Source organism: Protomyctophum parallelum, assembly GCF_964188405.1.
Source record: "Protomyctophum parallelum genome assembly, chromosome: 6".
Classification (NCBI taxonomy): domain Eukaryota; kingdom Metazoa; phylum Chordata; class Actinopteri; order Myctophiformes; family Myctophidae; genus Protomyctophum; species Protomyctophum parallelum.
In genome coordinates this window covers 29,531,285-29,554,386 of record NC_139701.1, presented here as the reverse complement: position 1 = coordinate 29,554,386, position 23,102 = coordinate 29,531,285, and the positions used below count along the sequence as shown (strand labels likewise).

Genomic DNA, 23,102 nt, shown 5'->3' with positions numbered 1-23,102 from the left:
CACCCTACTTTGTATAATTCCTCCTTCTTCAGTCTTCAGTTCCAATTTTTTATTTCCACTTCGTTTACAATGTAAATTGTTACATCATTGTTGATTGTCCAAGCTGGCATGGAATGGAAACAAGCCTTGTTTTATCTAGCATCAGTATTGACTCAAATATTAAATAATCTGCATAATCAGCACCACCACCACCTCAGGACATTGAGGTACTGCAGCTAAAACTGCTATCAAAGTCCAGAAAGAAAGAAGGACTGGTTATATCAGAGTGGTGATTGAGGCTCAAACCATTATAAATAACTTTGAGGGACAATATGATATATTAAAAGCCATTTTAAAATGCACGTTATTTGCGCTTTAATATTTCATGAGGACTTGGTTTCAATACATGAGCCAAGTACATTTTACTGGGTTCTAACTGTCACAAAATGTGACTGCACATTCTGGCACACTCATGCACCAGAGACACTTCACCACAACCTCTGCCGTGCGTTACCGTTCTTGCCACAATAAATCTGATTAAACATACAGTATAATGTATTGTCATTCCATAATTACATGAATGAACGTACAAATAAAGATAAACAACAACAAAAACAAATCTTCATTCACAATCTACCCGCTGCACTCAACATGAGTCAACCACATTCATACAGTAAGTCTGTTCTTTAGCAGTTTTATCTTTAGCACCTTTTCAGACTCTTGGACAATGCTGCAGTAGCAGCACTGGCAATTGACCAACCGCATTTATTGTGTCCAAATTCAAAAATAGAAATTAGCTGAACTGAAGTAGCAGTGAAGTAGCAGTAATGCATGTCTTGTTCATCATAGATGAATTCATCAAATCCATGCTTTGTAGCTTGTGCACATGAATTCATGGCTTGGTGTGTGTGTCCCCATCTGCTGGTCATCATACAATTGTGTACTTTTATTCAATCACAACTTCTTATTTACCTGACCATCCAAAATCCTTCTGTCTGAAAAACAACAATCTCATGACAAGAAAAAGGACCTAGCCATTGGTCTCTTCTTGGTCAGCCGCTGGGGTTGCACCGTCTGCAGTAACCTCCTGACGAGGTTCAGCCTGCCTGTCCTGATCAGGGCCTTAGATAAGTCTGTCACCTCGGCTGTGTGTGTTCGACACAGGCTCCTCAACTCGGCCTGCACCAAGTCCTCAGGGTACCTCTCCTCTGCCCTCTGCACCCACTCCTCCAGCTGGGTGACCGCAGGGCCCGGGTCAGACACTCCTTGGGTGAACAGAGCCAAGAGAGCCTCCAGGAGGCAGCGTAAGGCTGTGGTGTCTGTACTCCCGGGCCTCTCCAGCTCCAGGGCCCGTTTGAAGCAGTCTGCTGCGTTCTGCTCCTCGCCTTTCAGCAGGAGGCAGCGACCCCTCAGTAGGTGCAGGTCTGGCAGGCTGTCGCCCATTTCACACTGCCGGGCTTGTGACAGACTCACCAGAGCATTGTTCAACGCAGCCTCGTCCACCACGAGGCTCTCCTGGAGGGCATCCACACCCATGTAGTAATATACCTAAAATGAAACGCCACATTATACAATTGTTTGCAAGGTACCGGTAGACAAGATGCATTCATATTTGCACAGTTTTATCAAATCAATCACAGCCAGGGAAATGTCTAGGTTCAACTCTAGACCAATAGCAATAAATGTACTCTCCACAAACACCTCACAGTATTTTATACAGGGGTTAATAATGTAAAATGCACACCCATAGGGCCATACGGAATCACCTTATTTCAACAAAAGCAACCTAGTCAGGCCAGTGACAGTTTCTACCCCGACATTTAGGGAGCTGTGTAAACAGAATCACTTACTAGTGGTGCCTCTTATCGACACGACAGTACTGATTGTAAATGGAATAAAAAATCTTCTCTACTATCATGTAAACAATATATAATAACAATGAACTCAGTTGGAACCAAAAATAACCATGTTGTTTTACCTGTGCTATTTCCAGGTGAGTACGCAGACAGGGACGTACAGCCAGGACCTTGTCTAGGTCTTTTCTGGCCTCAGTTAGGTTTTGTCTGTCTGGCAGCCCGCCATCACCCTGCTTTGCTCGTTGCAGGTCCCTCACATAGGCAGTCATCTTGATCTAAATGATGTGAATTTACAAATGAGGCAATTATCCAAAATACGTTATTGACGACCTCATGAAATATATGCATTCATTGATTTTATGTTTAATAACATTATACTATCCTGAGGTAAATATTCCACTCACCGCTAAAGTATAGAAGTAACTTATCATTATTGTTGTCAGGAGATATTAAAACATTCAACAAAAAGAACTACTTATGTTTCTATTTAGTTTCTATTTAGTTTTGAATATACCTGAAGAAATCTTTAAAACAGCATTAATAGACTCATAATAATTACCTGCATAACTGCAATTCTTTACTGAAATTTCCAGAAGCCGGTGGCATACCAGTTTCTGTTCTGGTTCATTTATCCATAGTTTGATTGGCTCGGCAACAATATGTTGAAACTCACAGTTTCCTACAGTTACGCAGACTAGTTATGCACAGAGCCTATTATAGTACTTTCCTGTAGCACATATCAGAACCACTGCTGTAGCATACTGTACTGTAGCATACTGTACTGTATTTCAATTAGTGATGGACTCAGATCTTCCTATTGAAAGATGTGGGTTCTTTATTCTTCATTACCTTGGCCCGTGTGCAGTAGGCCTGCCAGTTTAGCTCTGGATCAGGCAGAACATTGAGAGCCATGTTGCAGATCCCTGTGGCCATCTCATGTTTTCCCAGCACAAAGAACACCTTGGTCAGAAGGTTGAGAATGAAAGCATCATCACTGGCCATCTTTATAGCCTGTTGAAACATTGAGGTATACAGTAGGTTAAGAATATACGTCATTTATATACTGTAGATATCGACACCGTTTGGCAGAAACCTTTTATCTCCAGTTTCTTGAATTCAAGGTCTATTTTTTGTTTCATCATATGACAGTGTTGACAAAATTAACAGGAATGGCTGATGCATCGTGATCTTGTAGATCTGCTGTTTTGGAAATACCTTGAACATTTTGTTTGTTGAAAAATGTCACCTATAAAAGTTACAATTTTGGACATAAATGTTTCCGCCCAACAGCGACGATATAATCTCTGCGGCATAGAATAAGCATGCTGTGATTTGGCCAATCTTGTACCCGATAAAGCTGATGAAGAATTCTTATTCAACACCATCCCTCTCGGGGGGAGAGAGTACCGATATATCCATGTGAATTCTATGATAACTGGATCAGCATAATATACAAAGAGTCTGAGAGTATGCAGTATGGTCTTTTGCAAACATGCCCCAGTGCAGGCAAACATTGTACTTTTTTTGAGAAGAAAAAAGAGAAAGTTTTCCAATATGGTTGGAAAATCAATACAGAGCAGATAATGTCAAATGAAATACACCTGGAGGTGAAAAACCTGCATAATTTTCCATGTTGAATCCAATACAGCAAAGTTTGCATACAGCAGCGCAGCAGAATCAGCAGCAGCAAGCAAGCAGGAGGAGTGCAAACCTTCCAGTTTAAATAGCTGGTATGAAGATGGAGTGAGTGTGTGATTGGCTGAGTGAATCATGTGGACTGAGGTTTCCTGACTGAACTTGCTCTGTGCATGTCTGTGACAGGCGTGATGCTCATTTCAGTCAGGACAACTCAAGAATGGATGGAATAGATATTTATTGAATATAAAATGAGCAATATGTTTATTATGTTTTAGCGATGAATTGGATCTGCCCCCAACACAGCGCAAATCATCCGAATCCCCCCAAAAGCAGATCATTCAGCACCAACTTTAAGCTATACATGTGTACAACAGAGCACCTGATGTTTCCTGAACATTTTGACCTTAATTGTGATCATGACCTTTAGAGTTTAGACCCAGAAGATAATCATGTGTTTGGGGCAGCCTTCTGACAATTAACCCAACTTTTCTCTCGTTGTTTTGTTCACAGACAGACAGATAGGCCTACACAGACAGGGTTATAACTTATTACAGCAGCATGCCATGCATTTCTGCAGGTAGGTAATGAATCACATAACCTTACAGGGGGTCAGGGGCCAATGTGAGTTGGGTTGTTTGTGAAATCAGATTACATCAGCCCTGAATCCCAGTCAGAACACATCAGACTGTGTTCATACACATACTTTGCAAAATAAGGGAATGCATGAATAGTATGATTGAATGATTCATCATCTTGGGGTCTCGGTTTCAGGCATACATTTCCAGTAATTTTCTACAGTTATTTTTGTCAGTTTGTTTTTAAGGCCTCTCTGCTTTGGCACAGGAAAAGCAGGGGGACAATGCAGGGAATTCTACAGAGTGAAATCCAGTGTAGAACCACACCTAACAGGCTACCAATGGTTTTGATCATTATACTCCTGAATTCCCTGGATTTACGTCAGTAATAGTTGGATAAAGGACTAAATGTGACTTAACTTACAGTTCCATAGCAGGACAGGGGGTCAGAGCCTGAGAATCCACAGTCATGCACAGACATGGGCACGGGTGAAAATTCCTCTTTTCTCTCCAACAGGATGCCAATGTAACACCAGGCTAGAGCTGAGTGTGTGCAGATATTTTTATAATTAGAACATGAAAATCTAATATTCTACAACATGAACATGGATTATTGTTTGTCCTCAACAGTCCAGGAGCATACCTTTGTGCAGTTTTTTCTCTGACTTCAGTGTTTCAGTGAGAAGCTTCAGACCCTTATTGTAGTGAGAGGGTCTAGAGTAGTCAGAGTCCACCTCAGTCTTTACTATGTCATCCAGTCTACAGGGAGAAAAGCAGCCAGGAATGTTACCTGAGGCCAATTCTTCAAATGCCTTCTAAATCAGTAGTTCTCATACTGATACTCAAAAATATCAGATGTACAAGTGACACACTGTGAGCTTGTGCTTCTATTTTTGAATAGTCAATGCTAAAGTCTAAAATGACAGATGCTTTCACCCGTTTTAACGGGTTAAGCCAGGAAACATTAATTTACAATCAGTAAAATGTCATCATAATAACAGTAAAAGTTCTAGGTCAAAGTTGTTGGATGTGTCAGCATGTGTACAGTACCTTATATAGATTGTTGCCATTTTAAAATACCAGCTTCTCTTTTCCTCATTTGGGATCTGAAAAACAGACTCTGTATAATGAATCATCTTACATTTACTGGCTATAGAATGATGTTATTTTTCAACCTCTAAGTCTATAGCCTATGTCCACTATTTGGTTGTTTCTATAAGATTTTCAAAATAATCACACCTGTGTGAAGTGAGGGGCGCTCTTATCATCGTACATCATCATACATCATCTCATTCCGGCCAATCAGAATTTGTGTCCTCACCTTCGTCTTCAATGTTTGTGTTTATGCAATGTTTGTGAAACACTCAAAACTGGCCATTCATTATCAATGTCATTCAATGTTTGTGTTAGGAGTCGGACAATGTTTGTGTTTATACACACCCTCAAAGCTGGACATAGGAGGGGCTAGCGCCGCTCAAAAATAAATATGTAAACTGACGTGCCCAGAACAATATTAGCACAGAGGGGCAGTTCTATTCTTAATCCTGCAAATAGAACTGCTCCTTTGTGCCAATAAAATTGAATTTGCGGCGATCCAACACAGTCGAGATAAATTAGCCTTAGTATAAATTGGGCTTCATAAGTACACTCCCATCTCACCAAATGTCCACCATAGTCCAGGGCTCTGTTGTACAGTGTTAGTGCTGCGGTCAGTCTCTCCCTCATGTCCTCATCTCTGTCGAGCTCCACGTCGTAGGGGTGAGCATAGGCCTGTTCAGCCAGGCACCGGGCAGCTAGCAGCCTGGACTCTGCCTTAAAGTCCTGCCCTGCATCTAGACCCATGAGCTCGGACACCTTATCCACACATTCCCCTGCGTCCAGCTCTCTCCCCAGCTTGTCATAGACTTGGCCAAGGTTAGCCCAGGCATTCAGATTCCCTGGGTCCTCTTTACAGATGCTTCTGAAAAGCCAAGATATACAGGACTGTCAACTTTCACAAGGAAGTAAGATTTGTGGGCATTTGGAGGCTGTATAAGTGGTTTGGGGGCTTTCATTTCACTACAGAAATATTAAAAACTTGAAAATTTACTTTTCATACCGATAAATAGGAAGTTATAGGCTTGCTATGTTAGTTCATGTGATCCAAGACGCCTCACAATCGATTGATTGATCATTAAAATAAACATGCCCTGAAAATGCATGTGGCCTACCCAGTGGTCAGATGGGTGGGCTGCGAACAACATTTAGGATTTTGAAGTGAGCCCAGAAAAGGTTGAGAACCACTGGTATATCCTGTCATTTATAAGAGTGAGTTTTTAAAATTAGTTTTATTTATTTTTAAATGAGTTGTGCATATCAGGCATGAGCTCAAGGGAACTTGTTGGAAGTACAGAAGTTCTGCTCTAAATTTGGTGATGATTATTTATTACCAAAGACTACAGGGAAAATATAACAATGGTGGTATACCTTTTGATGTCTATGATATACAGTATAAGTAATGATAACGTCTTAGATCTGCAGTTCACTATCTGAGGCTTCAACGTATTTACCATTCGGTTAATCATGTTCTTACTGTACAGGAAGTGATCAAATCCCTCTTCTGTTAAAACTACCAGGAATAGCATGTTAGATTAGCATAGCTCATCATTGTCCAGCATTTACTTACTTAGGCCTTTAAATTCCCTGAGGAACATAGGCATTGTCCAGCATTTGGTGAATATAAATAGGCAATGTTTTTGGAACATCAGACAGGCATGTTTTTGTACTATCACAGGTACCCATTGTGCTCACAACGTTTGACGTGTGACATTTGTGTGTCACCCTTCCTGTAACTGAGTAACTCTCAACTGAATACTGTCGAGATGCAGTGGTTCTTAGAGTGGGTTCTTAGAGTTGTGTCCCCAGCTAAATGGAACCAAATGGACACGTAAGGCTGTCAGTGTTATGGGGATCAGTGCATCAATGCATCAGTGGATCAATGCATACTAAACTGGGGGTCCTTGATGAATAGCTTTGAGAACCACTGGACTAGGCTCGTCTAGAAGCTTAGAAGGCAATACCTTAAAATGATCAGTCTGCATGCTCTATACTGCACAGATAAATCCTCTGAGTTAGCCTATAATGTTATCCATTTGTAACTCCAAGAGCTATGTTTGTACACCCTCAGAGTTTAGTGTGATGTATGGTTACCTGAATGTTTCCTCGGCAGTGTCCAGCTGGTCTAGGTGGAAGGCCAGAAGCCCCAGCAGATTGCGGACGGCGTACTGCAGGAAGCCCGTCTCTGCCTCCAGCTCGGCCCGCAGGCTCTCCTGCTTCAGGTGGGTGTCCCTACGCCGCAGCTCACCCGGCCCCACAGGGTCACAGTTGAGGTTGAGGTCCAGGTGGAAGTGACCGGGGATGTACTCCATGTCATCTATGAGAGACTCGATGTCCTCTGTACTGTCTCCCTCCATGGTGTCAGCCTATGCTCCTTTGGAAGAAAATAAAATAAACCAAATCAAAGTTACCGCAAAATGCTAGCTGTCTCATCCGTATAGGTCCACACTTTGTATCAAATACCTAGAGATTGAGAGATCAAAGCAGGGACAAACCTATACACCTCCACGGCCACGTCTTGTTCGGTCCAGTGTTGGCGGTACTGAGCTGGCAAGGAGTGACTGACTCGGCTTGTTGTCATCCTGGTGCATACAGGTAAAACTGGTTAAGCATGGACTGGAGGCGACTGGGAGTGGAATAGTGCGACTGTCTTTCCCAATCTGACAATCTGTCCTCAAGTGTTTCCCAAACAACATAACATGTTTATGGGCTGCGAGTGAATATCCCTTTTTTACGTCGCCTACAATTTAAAAATATTAAAAAATATATTGTAAAAACAATATAAATTTTTTTTAATAGCCTAATTACTTACTGAAATGCTTTTTTCATAAAATTACAATATAATGTCTGGACTTGGACATCATTACTACCCCCACCCAAACCCCACCCACCTTCACCTTTTTGCCCAAAAGACAGTGGAGGAATGTGACTCATCAGGCTCTGTGTGAACAGCTATGCATAGCAATGCGATGTTGTAATGTTTATAGTAGTTAAAAGTATAAGTCAACATCACTTAGCTGGATAGAATGTTTATTTCAAGCTACATTTCTATGTTCAATCACTTTCAAATATAAAAAAGTAACATCAGCATTTATCATGATTGTTGTTTTTTACATTGCCAATCAGTTGTGTCTTGTCAACTGAAGATTTGTAGAGAGAACATCAAAGAGACATACTCAGAGCAGGTATTCAGATCAGCATGGATCGCTTCCATCATGTATCTACTATCTAGATGTCATGATCTAAATCACTGTTTCACAGTGGGTCGGGGGTCGGGACCCATAATGTGGCTCGCAGACCAATTTTTATGGGTTGCGACTTGCGAGTAGATGGCATACAGTACATGCGTGACAATGCCAGTGTATGAGTATAAGCATTGATTGATTGAAATATTTAACAGTTTGCAGAATTACAGTACATTTCAAGCACAAACTCAATACAAAGACTGTTAACTGTGAGTGGACGACCCAATTAAGCATTACACTTGTTTACAACAGGGTCCACCATGTCAATTCATCAAAACATTTAGAGACGTACAAATAGACACTTCTATTATTATAGTTAAAGAACAGAACAGGAATTCATCATAAAGGAAGCAAGAAACATACAGGGAAAATAAACATTATACAGTCAGGGGAAAAGGGGGGGGGGGGCGGTGGGGGGATTCAGATTTTACGGGGGCCAGTTTCGAATTGCAGCCGTCCGTAGGTGCCCTTTGAGAGCGGTTTTGAAGGAGTCAAGGGATTCACATGTCTTAATGACTGTTGGTAGGGTGTTCCACATTTTGGTGGCATAGGAGCAAAAATAATTTAGTCCCTTGTTTGTGCCGAATCTGGGTTGTACATGGTTTGTTGCACTCCCTCTGGTGTTGTGGGTGTGGACTTCGTTTACATTAAGGAAGTATTTAGACAGGTACATGGGTATCTTGGTGGTGTATCGAATCTTGTGGACCAGACCCATTGCAAGATGCTGTACTCTGTCGTCGACCCTAAGCCATTCCAGCCTGTCAAAGTGGGCAGGGGTGAGGTGGGTTCGGGGGGTGAGGCCAAGTAGGAGCCTGACCAGTTTGTTTTTGGAGGTCTGGAGCCTTGTTTTCAGGGTCTTTGAGGTGCTGTAGTACCAAGAGGTGCATGCAAAGTCAAAGAAACCTTGTACGAGGGCTCCTGTTAAGGTCTTCAAGGTGTTTTTGTTGACCAGTGAGGAGATCCTGTAAAGGAATTTTGTTCTTTGATTGACTTTTTTGATTACGTTGGTGGTCATTTTATCACGGAAAGATTAGCCTCCAGGATGGAACCTAGGTAGGTAATTTCATCTTTTCGTGTGATAATATTGCCACCCACTCTAACCAAGAAGCCATCTGCCTTGCTGAGATTACTATTTGATCCGAAGAGAATGGATTCAGTTTTTCCCAGGTGTAAGGATAGTTTGTTATCAGCGAGCCAGGTGCAGATTCTACCGAGTTCAGAGCTTTTCAACCTGCAGTTTGTTCCTGTCCGATACCAGCAGTGCTGAGTCATCTGCGAACAGGAACAAGTTGCAGTCACAAGCTGATGTCATGTCGTTTACATATATTAGGAACAGTAAAGGCCCTAGTATGCTTCCTTGTGGAACGCCACAGCTCACTGGGAGGGGGGGGGCAGTGTTCCGTTCACCTCCACCATCTGTTCTCTCCCCTCCAGGTAGGATTGCATCCAGCTCACTGATGTGCTATCAAAACCAATAGCTTTGTTGCTTTGTTGTTTTGAAAGCCCTGGTATTCCCATCCATTCCGATTCTTGTTCTGTATTTTCTAAATTTCCCTTCTTGAATATGTGAGTCAATTATTTTTTTTCCCCATTCTACTGTCAGATACTGAATATCTTTCATTGTAAAGACCACAATACTCCAATTTTCTCCACCAGGCCGAAGGCATGGGGATCTTCTTTTTTGAAAGAAAGAAAGAAAGAAAGAAAGAAAGAAAGAAAGAAAGAAAGAAGTGTGTGGAGAGTTCCTGTATCCAAGAAGAGCCGAAGAGGATAGTATGAAATATATTCTCTTTTGATACACATACTGTAGTCACATGAACAGAAAGGGCTCTTTTAAGGTGACTCACTCTGGCAGTCTCTCCTGTGTCTCAAGCCTTTCATCGTTGTCATTCGATATGGTCTTTTTCCTGCACATACTGTAGTATGTCTAGACATCTGACATAATATTGATTTCACTGGGTCTGGTTTCTATTCCATACCTTATACTGACTTATAGTATTAACATGAATCATTTTAGCCTGACTCTGCAGACATAGCTGAGATGTGAAACTTTAACATTTAACCTCAATATTTCCATGCCTGTGACTTTGCCTGTCCAATTAAGCCCTAAACTGTTTTTACTTGGTAGCCTACTGACCTCAACGCCAGAGACCTTTGGTCAGCCATGTGATTGGATTGTCAAGCACAGACAGAACTCATGAACAAGTGCTTTCCCTCACATCACTTAACTGGAAAATGTGAGCCAATTGGTGTGCTGCGTTTTCCCTTCTGTTTAATGTTTTTCTCCTGTTTCTTTCTATATGATTTTAACACATTTTGGGCGGGAACCCCTTTTGGTGTTATGTTATGTTTTAGCTATTGAAAAATAGCAGATCTACAAGCTACGAGCTTGTAGGTCTGCTATTTTAGAAAATTCAAATAAAGCTTTACTGTAAGTGGAGCTACAGTAGAACTTTCATAACAATTAAGGGTTTCTCTTTGTCTTTCCTTTATCTTATCTATCTGTCAGTCTGTATAATTTTATTAAAACAAAAATGACTTCTATCTATCTTTACAGTATCTGTGTTTTGTGTCTGCTTTAGGAGGCAAAACTGTAGCTCTGATAGGATTGTCTCATATCCTCAACATATTTCCACAACTGGTATTACTTTGCGTGGGCAGATATTCGCAGTGTAGCTGAGCTGCACAACAGTTGCCATGGCATTCATGCATATTATCGAGGTAGAATATGATTACATGAAAACATAAAAATGGCATCCTCATACTGTACATGCAGCTACAGTATAAACATCTGCTGAGAATTAAGTAGCATTTCAGCAACATATTTAAGGTCAGAGGCTATAGTATAGGCTACTGATTAATACATTGTACATTCCAGGAGACATGGGCCAAAACAAAGACATTGAGGTGTTAACCTCCAATAATCCCTAAGGGCTTTAGCAACATTCCCCTATGGAGAGGGATTAGTATATGTATCCCACTGTTAAAGGTTCTGAAGCTGTCATGCTAAGCCCTAGTTAACCCAGTTATTAATGGTTGTGATAACGGATGCTGTCTTGATTCCTGACACATAGCATTGTCAGCGTATTATAATTAGAGTTTAACCAGGGCATATGCACAACTATGTACTAGTAAGGTATGAAAATGACACTGCATGACCAAATAACGTATAGCTTTTACAGCAGGTTTCAGTCTAATTTAATCCAGATCTTTGTCAGAATTTAAATGGCAAACAATTAGCCATCAAGTGTAAGGAACTCTTAGCTTTCCTCCCTGCCTGCATCCACAATTCCACAGGTCATGAAAGTGACATTGACAGAAGCTTAGCTAGGAGCTTTGGGCCCCTTTATGAGATGTGACAGAGAATACAAAAGAACATATAAAAACTTGAATGCATTCAGCCCATTCCGGTCAGAGGAATTTAGTATAATCTGATCGACAGTAGGAATTGACTTTAAAGAAACACGTTTTTACAGTTTTTTTGTTACTGAACAAATATTGGTTCATTTTCCTAATTTTGTAGCCCACAAAAAAATCTAGATCCCCTGACCCATTTCCATCTCACTAACTAGGGGCCTCCAGTCCACAATCATCACCACATTTCTGCCACTCCGAGTAGCTAAAGCCTGTTTTATGATCCTTTTAGTATTTAATTAATCTGATCCATATGGTTTACATTTTTGTCATTTACTACCAACACTGACCTGATACCAACTGTGAATGATGAGTTGTTACTGATCATCAAGTAAGTGCGTAGAGCGCGGAAAACCCAGTATCTCTCTGTGCTGATCACCACTGTTGGCTAATGCTACTGCTGTGCAGTATTTTATTGTCTTTTATTGCAGCATCTCTTAGTAAGCACTCAGCCTCTCTGTGGCACTCTGAGTGAGTGCTCACACTGCTAAACATCCTTCCAACTCCCCACAGGCCCCCACTGACTGCAGATTAAAGCATGGAAAGGCTTGTTGCAGTCTCCCATCATTTACTGAACCTGATGAGCAGCATGATATTTCTTCCATTTGCTTCTTATCTGGTTAAACTTTCCCTGAACTGAATTTGTTCGTTAGACTTCCATTTCATTTCTTCCAAAGATACAAAATATATTTTGTTCATTTTTCTTTATTTATACATTATAAATATATATATATATATATATATATATATATATATATATATATATACATTTTTGTGCAGGGTAGTACAGTTTAGTTTTGATTGTTGGCCTAGGTTGTCCTGGGGATGATGGTAAACTAAAGGATGAGAAACTTTCCCTACAGTTATCAACAAACAAATAATGCATCCATTCACTGTCAATGCTCAGACATATCGGCGTGTCTCCAACTTACTTTACTTATCCTCTTCGTCCCGGTTGGGGCATAAGGCCGCAATCATACACTACCACTGAATCCTGTCTCGTGCTATGGCCTGTGCTTTGTCCCAGGTAAGACCCATCTCTTTATCACGGTCCTTCGCCAGGTGTTCTTTGGTCTGCCTCTCTTTCTTTTCCCAATTGGGGTCCATCTCAAGGCAACCTTGGGTAACCTTTCGTTTGGCATCCTCAATACATGACAAGCCATCTTAATCTGCGTCTCTTTATCTCAAGCGACATACTGTATGAGCAGGACATAATGCAGAGAAACCATCTGTTGTCTCTGCAGTAGGCCCACCATGGGAACCTTCTTCCAGGTGGACATGATCCCACCTCTGCCACCAAATGTCACACTTGCCTAGTGTGGGTAGTATGAAAACCTGGAGAATATATAGAAAATAACCTCCAGGCAGTCCTTAATGCAGAGATTGTTTGTTTTCATTCACACAAATTTACCGATTTACTGGACAGGTGGCCCTAGATCCTTCCACCTCCATAGTCCTACTTTGACTGCCAGGCAGTGGGAGGCCTCCCTACATATAAAGGCTAAGCCCCTCCCACTGGAACACACCACCCTGAATTGATTCCACAATTACACCAGTACTTCATAATGTCCAGGGACAACACATATTATTCATCACATATTATTATACATCACTTATTATTCAATCAATTAACCATATCATCTAAACAATGAGAAAGCAGGGTGCTCTAAACAAACCCTCATACTGTTGGTATGTTCCCCACACCCCACAGCTGATAGTTGCTCCCTACCATGGAGACAACAAGGAATTAACAATCAAGCATCAACCCATATACATACACAGCCCAAAATAATATAATTCTCTGCAACATACACAATAAATAATAATTCAAACCATTCAGTCTCAGTGGCAGGCTGAACTGCCACAGCCTGATCGTGAATGATAACTCATCACACCTTCCTTGTGGATGATCATCATCAAATTAACAGTGGTGCACTACATACTGTATACTGTATTTATTTACTGACACTGTTAACAAATTATATATTCTTTCTGTTGTAATTAATGCCCATCCTCAACATGTCAATTTAGGCTAGGTGAGCTGGGATAATCAAAACATAAACGTTTGTGTTTAAAAAGGGGGGCTGCCAGCCAGCTAAAGAAAGTGATATAGTGCCAGCTCAGATCATAAACTGTTTAACTACTAGTTTGATTGATTGAAATATTTATTAACAGTTTGCAGAATTACAGTACATTTCAAGCACAAACTCAATACAAAGACTGTTAACTGTGAGTGGACGACCCAATTAAGCATTACACTTGTTTACAACAGGGTCCACCTTGTTCAATTCATCAAAACAATTAGAGACGTAGCCTACAAATAGACACTTCTATATAGTTAAAGAACAGAACAGGAATTCATCATAAAGGAAGCAAAAAGGGAAAAGAAGTGAGGGGAAAGTCTGTGCCTGACTTGGTCTCCGACAGTAGGCGGTATGTAACATGCATGATGCAGCTACCAGTGGGCCGGAATATTATAGCCATTACGGTGGACAAGTTGTGCGCTCCGCTCAGCTCTCACTGACTGCGGTTGTTGTTTGCTGTCATCATGCAGGTGGAATCTGCGTCTGCATGGGATCTCTTGCCTCTCTTGGTCTCCGCAATGTAGCATATGGAAGGATAACCGTGCGTTGACCAAGACATGTCCATCTTATTCTGGACCAGAGGGATCTGATTCAAACGGATGGAATCATAAATTATGTTTTTTCTTTGGAGGGATTTCAATCAAAAAGTCACGGACTAGTGGATTCTCGTGATTCCATGTCTCCATGCAGTTGATGCGCGCATCAGATCAGCTGGTAGGTCGGATAGGCTACTTTAATAGTGGGACCTCAATCAACTTGACGGTATTTCGTAAATTCCACTCAAGTATTTTGTTATGGTATCTGGACTATTTTTGATGAATGTATGCCCTGGTGCGAGGAGCCCGTTGCTATTATGTTCTCCCTCCCTCCCTGGTCGCCTGGTGCATTCCAACTCCATACCAGAGGATGCTGTCAGGGGTGACACTTGCAGCTTAAAATACGAGGACTTTCATCAAAATAACTTAATAAGTCTACATAACGGTATCTAGATTCGATTAACGGCGCAATACAATAATGGATGAAGGCAGCGCCAACAACGAAACCATCCCAGATTTGAAAGATATAGAAGTGAAAATCGGACGGAAGACCCCCGAAGGTTTGCTCAAGTGCATGCGGGAAGAGGTGTCCTCGCAGCGCGGAGACGCCAAGCTGCAGCTTCCCGTGCACGACGCCAAAGAACGCGAAACGGGAAAGAAGAGCCTGGATGAAAAGATCAGGAAATTAAAACAAGAGATGGTGAGAGTCTTGAGTGATTTATGTAACGCTAGCTCGCGTGCGCGTGTGTGTGAGAGATATACAGAGAGAGGGGGGGAGCGTGGGTGCATGTGCGTGAAACGTGAGACGATACGATATTGATAGCACGCACGGTTGAGGAAAAAAACGGTTGGTCGTTGAGAGAGGCAATGCATGCATGCATCGACCTTTTTACAAAACAACCTGTCAATAATTCAGCTCTGCGCCTCGTGCGTACAGAGGCAGGTGGCTGGCTTTGTTGCGTTGGATTTCTCGAAAAGAGCTGGTCATCACAGCAGGGCCTGCTGTAGCCTAAAGGTTAATTAATTCACTCACCAATCATAATAATAATTTAATTATATTTTCTCTATTGCTCAACACTGACTGCTATTAATTACCAGTATAATTAAGTTAGTGGTTAAACCATCATCTGTGTACATTGTCAAGATTTGGAATAGCAATGAGTCTTGAGAGTATTTTATTTTGTGAAATCAAATCAACACTGAAAGCCTAGTCAGTGGACATGATTTGTGCCATAGATTTGTCTCACTGGCCTGTCTGTCTTGTTTACATTGACCCACCACAGAGGAGGTCTGGAGAAAAAACACTGCTTTGGGGTTGTTTTTCCCCTTGTGTGTGTTCACAGATGTCATGCATTCCAGTGGTAAATGCAAGAGTGTGCACAGTCTGTGGTTATGTGACAGTTAAGTTAAGACAGGATACTGCTGCAAAACGACCTACCAAAACAAAGCTTTCAATCTTCACCCCTAAAACTAATTTTCACTTATTTTAGACTTGGATTCAAACATCTAGAAATCAACATGAGTTTACATGGAAATAGATACACATTGCATTGCACATCACCACAAGTTGTGGTTGGTTTCAGGGCCTGAGGGAGAGTGATGCTGCATGCAGTAGGCTGTATAAACATGCCATTGTCCCAAGAAACAGGAACCATTGACCAAGATATGACATGGTCAATGGTTTCACTACAGTTTTCTTATCCAGAGCAACGTACTGTAAAATGTCAACAAATGACAGGGTATAGCCAAAATGGTCATGTAGAGTTCAAAGAAAACAATGAAGTGCTACAAAGTAACTGCACAAACTAGGCCTTGAAACATAGGCCTAGGTGACAAGTAGGGAATAGGGATACAAGGAATGAGAAGTGCTATAGGGGTTACAGTAGAGTCTGAAGAAGTGTTTTCATACTGCGGCGGAAAATAGGGAGTGAGTCAGTCTGCAGTCCTGATGAGGGGGAGGTCATTCCATGGCTTGGGAGCCTAGGATAGAATAGTCTAGGATGCTTGGAGCGTTGGTCTGGGTGTTTTAGGGAAGGGAGCTAGTACAGACGTCCTGTGTTAGCTGATCAAAATGTGCAGGAATAGGTGTAGGATTATATCCTGAAGGTATAGGGGCTAGCATGCCCTTGATTGCCTTGTAGGTCACCACCAGTGTTTTGAATTTGAATTAACTGCAGGCAGCAACAGATAGCCAGTGAAGGGAACACATTCACACTGTGGATGCACTGATGTATGTACTATATTGGTATCAGCCAATATCTCCCGCTATCAGTCAATATCGGTATCGGCAAATAAAACTGTCATTAACGATGGCAGTAGCAGATATCTATCTGTTGATAATCATACATTTTGCATTGTTGGTTATCTGCAGCCTATACCAAGTTGTATATTCTGAACATTTATTTATTGTATTGAAGATGTATTTATTTCCAGGCACAAAAGGGGGAAATACAAACAACAAAAAGTAAATAAACATAATATTGGTATCAGTATCGGCTACCGGCTAAATTGTTATTTTTAAACATCGGTATTGGTATCAGCCACTCATTTTCATATCGGTGCATCCCTAAATCACACACAGCATCTGTGAGGTGTAGGAATGTGCTTCTCTTCTAATTCTATCATCAGAGTGTGGGAAGTGAAATCGGTTACTTAAATTTGTAGGCATTATCAGACACTGACGGAGAGAGAGAGAGAGAGAGAGATTGAGAGAGAGAGAGAGAGAGAGAGAGAGAGAAAAAGAGACTTGATTGAATTAGTGAGAGTGTGTTTAATTAGTGGGACAACTTGTCCTATCTAGCCTGTCTGTCACATAGGTCAGACATACAGCCTATAATCTCTCTCTCTCTCTCTCTCTCTCTCTCTCTCTCTCTCTGGCATGTAGAGAGTATGACCTAACATGATGTAACAGAAAGAAAGCTGAACGGAGGACAGATGTGCATTGTAAATAGTATTACAGCCTGTGTATATGTGGGAGATAGATTAGAGCTATCTCCTGCAGACATCTATGCTGCACACAGCCGTGCACAAACACACACGCACGCACACGCACACACAGTCATATGCCAACTACAGCCTGAGGCATATACAAAATAATCTATAGTTTTTCACCACCTGCAGTAGCATCCACAGGCTGAAAGAGGCTGAATGCAGAGGTGTTGCTACTAGTAGGCCTACAGTATCTCTCTCTCTCTCTCTCTCTCTCTCTCGCTCTCTTTTTGAGGCATTTTGTTCCAAAAATGTGTTTTGCAAAACTCCACCTGTTGGTGGCGCTATAACGTCCGTCTGTGTACAGCTGTGAGTGTGTGTGTACATATATAAGTATATAAGTCCAATGTGAAAAGGGTGGGATATATTCCTCAACCTAGTAGGAAAGTCTGTGAAAGATTTCACGTAAATTGCACACTGCGTTCATGATTTGTGGCTTTTTGTTAAAAACGGGCCAGTCCTGCAAACTTTGAAAGCCAATGTTAGCCAATTACAGTAGGATGGAATATGAAATATCGGACAGATCCGTCTTGAACACATGACTATAGAGATACTGTGTAACGATTTGTGTCATTTTTGGACAGAATCTGGAGGAGTAATATAAGAAATCGGCGCTATAACAGGCCGTTCTGGAAAATTTGGGGCAGAGGTTCATAGTTGGCATCCAGGGAGTGTGTGTGTGCAATTTGGCATCGACCGGGTTAACGGTGCCGGAGATTAGCTGTACACAGACGGACGGACGGACACACAGACTCACACACACACGGACGGAGTGCAAAACATACATCTCTCCCCATGCCTTCGGCCTGGTGGAGACAATTACCGTAACCAACATGGCAGCAAGGGAGCAATATGCACTAAAACAATATACACAATAGACATCACTGTCTGACACTAACAGTGTGAATTGAAGCTGCCCAGCATTCAGAAGTGAAGTCAGACAGTTGGAGTAAGACACACAGATGGAACACAGCCGTCTGCTGTCTAATGTGACCGGAGAGAAAGCTTGCCAAGGACACCATACACGGCATACAGTATGTTGACAGAGAGCATGTGATAGACAGGGAAGGTGAAGATACAGAGAACGGCAACACACAGTGAAACCCTAAGTGTTCATTTAACCCTGAAATGGACCTGTAACACTCGCACAGCATATGTGTGTGTGTGTGTGTGTGTGTGTGTGTGTGTGTGTGTGTGTGTGTGTGTGTGTGTGTGTGTGTGTGTGTTTGCATGCATGCGTCATGGTGGTGTTTAATGTGTTCCATTCCCAAAGGCATTGATGTTGTGTTGTGCTGTCTTGTCACAGAGCCTATTTATTAGCAGCGTGACATTGTGAAGCTGGTATCTCACCATGGGAGAGTCACTGATTGGACTGTGTACACACACACACACACACACACACACACACACACACACACACACACACACACACACACACACACACACGTTCACACGTTATATCTAACAACGTGTGCCAGATTTACCCTGACCTGTAAGCTATTTATTGTTCCGCATATTCCTGGCATGTCATGTATGTACCAGGGCATGGCATATAATGTTGCATCCCTTGTTATCTTCATCAGTTGAAGCCACCAGGAAAATGCAGTTATCCTTGAGAAATACTTAGTGTTGTTTTCCGTATAACGTAAGCGCCACATTGAGCATGAAAATCTGATTTGCACTGTGTGCCAAGAAGATCATCCTTTAATCCTGTTTCCTTCCCTGGTGGCACAGATAAAGGCTTGTATCAGCAGGAAATGAGTCATGTCTGATGATAAATATTCCTAACCATGTATATTTCTAACGCACCATATTTGTTGATGCTGCAGGCTAAACACTAGAATGCATTTTGCTCGGAAAGCACAACGTGATTATGCCCTTTATTTGCACCATATAAAGACAAAGAGGCATGTTTGCGCGCTTGTGCAAATACAAACACACACACACACACACACACACACACACACACACACACACGCACACACAGATCAAAAGGAGAAAATTCTCCTGGCACACTCTGAAATTCTTCTGGTTTGTTCTGTATCAGATCAGACCAGATGGAAGAGAACACATACTGTCCACAGTCTGAGAACACGTTTATTCCATACTCCATACTGTCCACAGCACTGATGTTTCCATTGCAGTGGTGTGACACTGTCTGGAGGGTGTATAATACCACTGACTGTACTGTACATTATACAGTAAAAAAATTTGAACACAGTGGCTATACAGTACAGTACACACATACTGTATGTGCAAACACAGTACACAATACTGTACATCTCCACACCTACTGTAATCTGCAGTGCACACATGCGCACAGTTATAGCTTGGAATATCTTGGCAACCCTGGTGGTCCTTGACCTGACCCCAACTAAATGATTGATAGTTTGGAATCAAATAGACCCCATATGTAACTCTGTCAGTGTACAAATGGAACCAAATGCACCCTTATAGATCTATTTTGTTACATTTGTATTATGCTTTTAGAGTGAAATGAACACTGACGATCCCAGTCTACACTTTACAGTGTAGACTGTGATCACAGTCTACAATGTAGACTGTGAGGCCTAAGCATGTCAAACTGGGTCCTTGAAAAATAAATCACACCCGTGTGAACTGAGTGGTGCAACTCCCCTCTCCCCCCCCCCCTCTTCTCTCTCTCTCTCTCTCTCTCTCTCTCATTAGCAGGCAACAGTACAGCACTATCTCTCTCTCTGTTTGGCACAACAGCGCCCCTACTGGTACTAATAGTCATACTCGTGCTCATACATACTGTAGGTGAACACATACATAGGTGAACAACACGGACATTGCTGTTCCTTGGAGTGGTCAAAAAAGTATGTGGTGCTGTATGTGAGAAGCAGGAAAATGAGTTTTCCAGAATCCCACACATTAGCCGGGAGCTGTTTGGCCTGACTCCGGAAAAGGAAAGCTGATCAGTTTGGCTTTGTTTTGTTGGCAGAAAAAATGGTTAAAGATGCATTAACAGAGTCCCAGTGCTCAAGGCCCTATGGTCCATACGTCAACCCCCATATCACTGCTGTTGCATGGAAACTGCATAACCCACATTATGGACATGGTCCTTTCGTTTTTACAATGTCTTAACCATGAGTTTTATGTATTCCAAGACTGCGTGGTTGTCAATCTGAAAATAAGGGTGTTTTTTAATTCAGAAAACCAGCTTTTACAGCGACAAATCTCTTTGAACAGCCGCAGTATAATACATGCTGGATACCTGCATAATACTAATTTTGTATAGTATATATGCTTGAAGCTGGCTCTTCAAGCTCTTCATAACTGACTTTTACATATACATACATATGTATACATACAGTACATTCACAACAACATCACTAGTTGGGACACAATTGAAAAACTGTAGATAATAACCAGTAAGACGCACGTGGCACGCATCTGCCTGGGTGATGGAAGACTGCTGGGGAAGCGCTGATGGATCAACATATCGAATGTCAGAACAGGTCAGCTCCATATATATGGAGATCTAAGGGTTTGCGGTCAGATGTAGGGTTGCTGGCCGGCTACATATATGCAGATCTAGGTGGTGACCCAGTATGACTATCCAGGGTTTGATGAGGTCAGTGTCGTGATCTTCATATATGGAGACGGCTATATATGGAGCGTGTCACGAGGCATGACGGACTGACAGCCATATATGGTGGCACGACGGACTGACTGACTGATTTACGGACTAGACTGACTGACAGGTTTTGCAGGTTTTCATAGTAATGGTCCTATGGACCTATGGTCGCAATAATATCTGGAACTTATTACTCAAAGTCGCTTGACATGCGTGTGGCAGGCCAAGGGAGAGGGGAAAAAAATCATTGGCATGTCATTGACCATGTAAATAGCAGTCATAAACCTGTGAAAATGAGGCAAAACAATAATATTGTTTTGTAAATATTTGTTTTGTTCTGTGTGGTGTAAATATCTTTTACCATGGTGGCCTTACAGTATGTATTTAAATACAAGGGATGTATGAATACATGCTGATGTGGGCACACTTGGAATTCTCATACACAACACCTTTATTATATGAAACCACATTATGACAATGTTCTAATGCAGTTATGGATCATTGTCATGTCAAAGTGTATACCACCGTATACAGTACATGATTCATTTCAGCGCTGCTTTCTACTTGGATGGGTGTTATTACCTGCAAAAACATGCTGATGTACATCATGTCAATTCAAGTAGTACAAGCTAAGCTAAATACTGCTTGTAAACAGGGCACATACTGTAGCGATTAGTGAGGCCTTGGATCAGCAGAAGACAGGTTAATGCGTTAAATAGATTGTATCAGCAAACAAACTCCGCAGTTCAATAGTTTCTTTCTGATGCAACCATGGAAAACTCTCTATTTCTCTCCTCCTAGGCATTCTTCTATAACAATATTCTATCTTACTGTATTTTACAAGGTAAAAACACTACCCATTACAGCTGAGATAAAAATGTCTAGCATTAAAAGTAAAAGTCATTACATAAATGCAACTAGCTCAGCAGCAGCAGATTCCACAGACTAGCCACGGCTTTGTCAGCGTGTGCCACCTCAGCGCTATCTGACTGAGACACAGTAGTATATTTACTACCGTCCTCATTAGACACTCAGCCGTTGCCAGCCCAAACCTCAAACCTCAGTCCTGAGCCCAACCCCTGACTCTACCACACCCCAGGAGGCCTCGCTATTTACAGCAACACACAGGCAAACAAAGTTGTGCTTGTTGTCTGTTGCTGGATGGACGGATGGATGGATGGATGATTTGATGAATTGTTGGAACTTAAGGATGGATGGATGGGACAAACCTGATATCTTGATGCCGGTTGACGTCAGCACAAATTATTTCTGTTGTGTGTGACATCAGACCATCATAGAGAGAGATAAAATAGAGTCAATTTCACCCATGCAATAGTCCAGTCTGGGTGCAAAACCATTTGTTTTGCTTTTAATCTGATTGATTTCTATCCCCTATTTTATCCTCTCCCTCAAAAGGCCTTGCCTTTTTTAAAGCCTGGAGGCCTGGAAATAAGCCATCCAAGCTCCTGGTGAATCATGGCCATAAAACATTTGGTTCTGTGTCAAACAATAATTTTTATTAAGTTTTTATTAGTATATCCTAGCTGTCGGGCAGAAACCAGCTAACTCCATTTTCCAGCTTTTTTAGGGGCACTAGCCCCTCCAATACCTGCCTGGCTTTGTGTGTGTGTCCTGTGATGTCATGTGGCAGCCAAGTCTATGGACTTTTTATGCAGAAATCATGGATATGCTGCCTGATGGGTAGACTAAGGAGTGGTTGAAGTCACATCCACATGGGTCATGCCTCAACACTGCCTAGCTCAAGCCTCTCATCCTAGTATGGTCACTGACTCTCACTTGTGGCTGCAAGGATACATGATGGCATTGTCCTATATCCAACATGGTGAAGGTCAATTAGCTCAAGGCTTCAAAATGAGAGTACACAAACCAATAGGTGACATCACGACAGTCACATTGACTCTGTCTATTTTTCCCCAGTCTATGCTCACCACCACCTTTTAAATCAGTTCAGTATTGTGGTTTGAGAGCTGAGCCTGCCAGTGTAATTCATTGTACTGAAGCATACAGTGTGACTTTGGCATCAGCAGATCTCTCACCTCATTTAGCAGGCGCCTCATGCCATTCCCTCCG

General features: G+C 41.8%; 2 protein-coding genes across 6 annotated transcripts in view; one reads left to right on the top strand and one right to left on the bottom strand.

Moving 5' to 3' along the window:
* Window positions 1–247: 247 nt before the first annotated feature.
* The window catches only part of ttc22 (tetratricopeptide repeat domain 22), a 58,062-nt gene continuing 35,207 nt past the window's right edge, over window positions 248–23,102 (bottom strand). Inside the window, exons 4-12 of one of the 2 annotated variants that reach the window (XM_083767887.1) lie at window positions 7,639–7,725; window positions 7,238–7,517; window positions 5,708–6,008; window positions 5,099–5,154; window positions 4,692–4,807; window positions 4,473–4,591; window positions 2,685–2,846; window positions 1,958–2,110; window positions 248–1,527 (exon numbers count right to left, since the gene is read on the bottom strand). In XM_083767887.1, coding sequence (XP_083624013.1) covers window positions 991–1,527; window positions 1,958–2,110; window positions 2,685–2,846; window positions 4,473–4,591; window positions 4,692–4,807; window positions 5,099–5,154; window positions 5,708–6,008; window positions 7,238–7,500 — 1,707 coding nt within the window. In that variant the 5' untranslated portion in view covers window positions 7,501–7,517; window positions 7,639–7,725 and the 3' untranslated portion in view covers window positions 248–990. Of the gene's footprint in view, window positions 1,528–1,957; window positions 2,111–2,684; window positions 2,847–4,472; window positions 4,592–4,691; window positions 4,808–5,098; window positions 5,155–5,707; window positions 6,009–7,237; window positions 7,518–7,638; window positions 7,744–23,102 lie in introns of those variants that run through there. The other variant, XM_083767888.1, reaches the window with a different exon arrangement.
* lurap1 (leucine rich adaptor protein 1) overlaps window positions 14,335–23,102 on the top strand; it is a 435,521-nt gene continuing 426,753 nt past the window's right edge. For 3 of the 4 annotated variants that reach the window (XR_014569424.1, XM_083767890.1, XM_083767889.1), the window contains exon 1: window positions 14,335–15,122. Coding sequence is in view for 3 of the 4 variants with exons in the window: in XM_083767890.1 (XP_083624016.1) it covers window positions 14,901–15,122 (222 nt within the window). In the remaining variant the exon portion in view is untranslated. The remainder of the gene's footprint in view (window positions 15,123–23,102) is intronic. The other variant, XM_083767891.1, reaches the window with a different exon arrangement.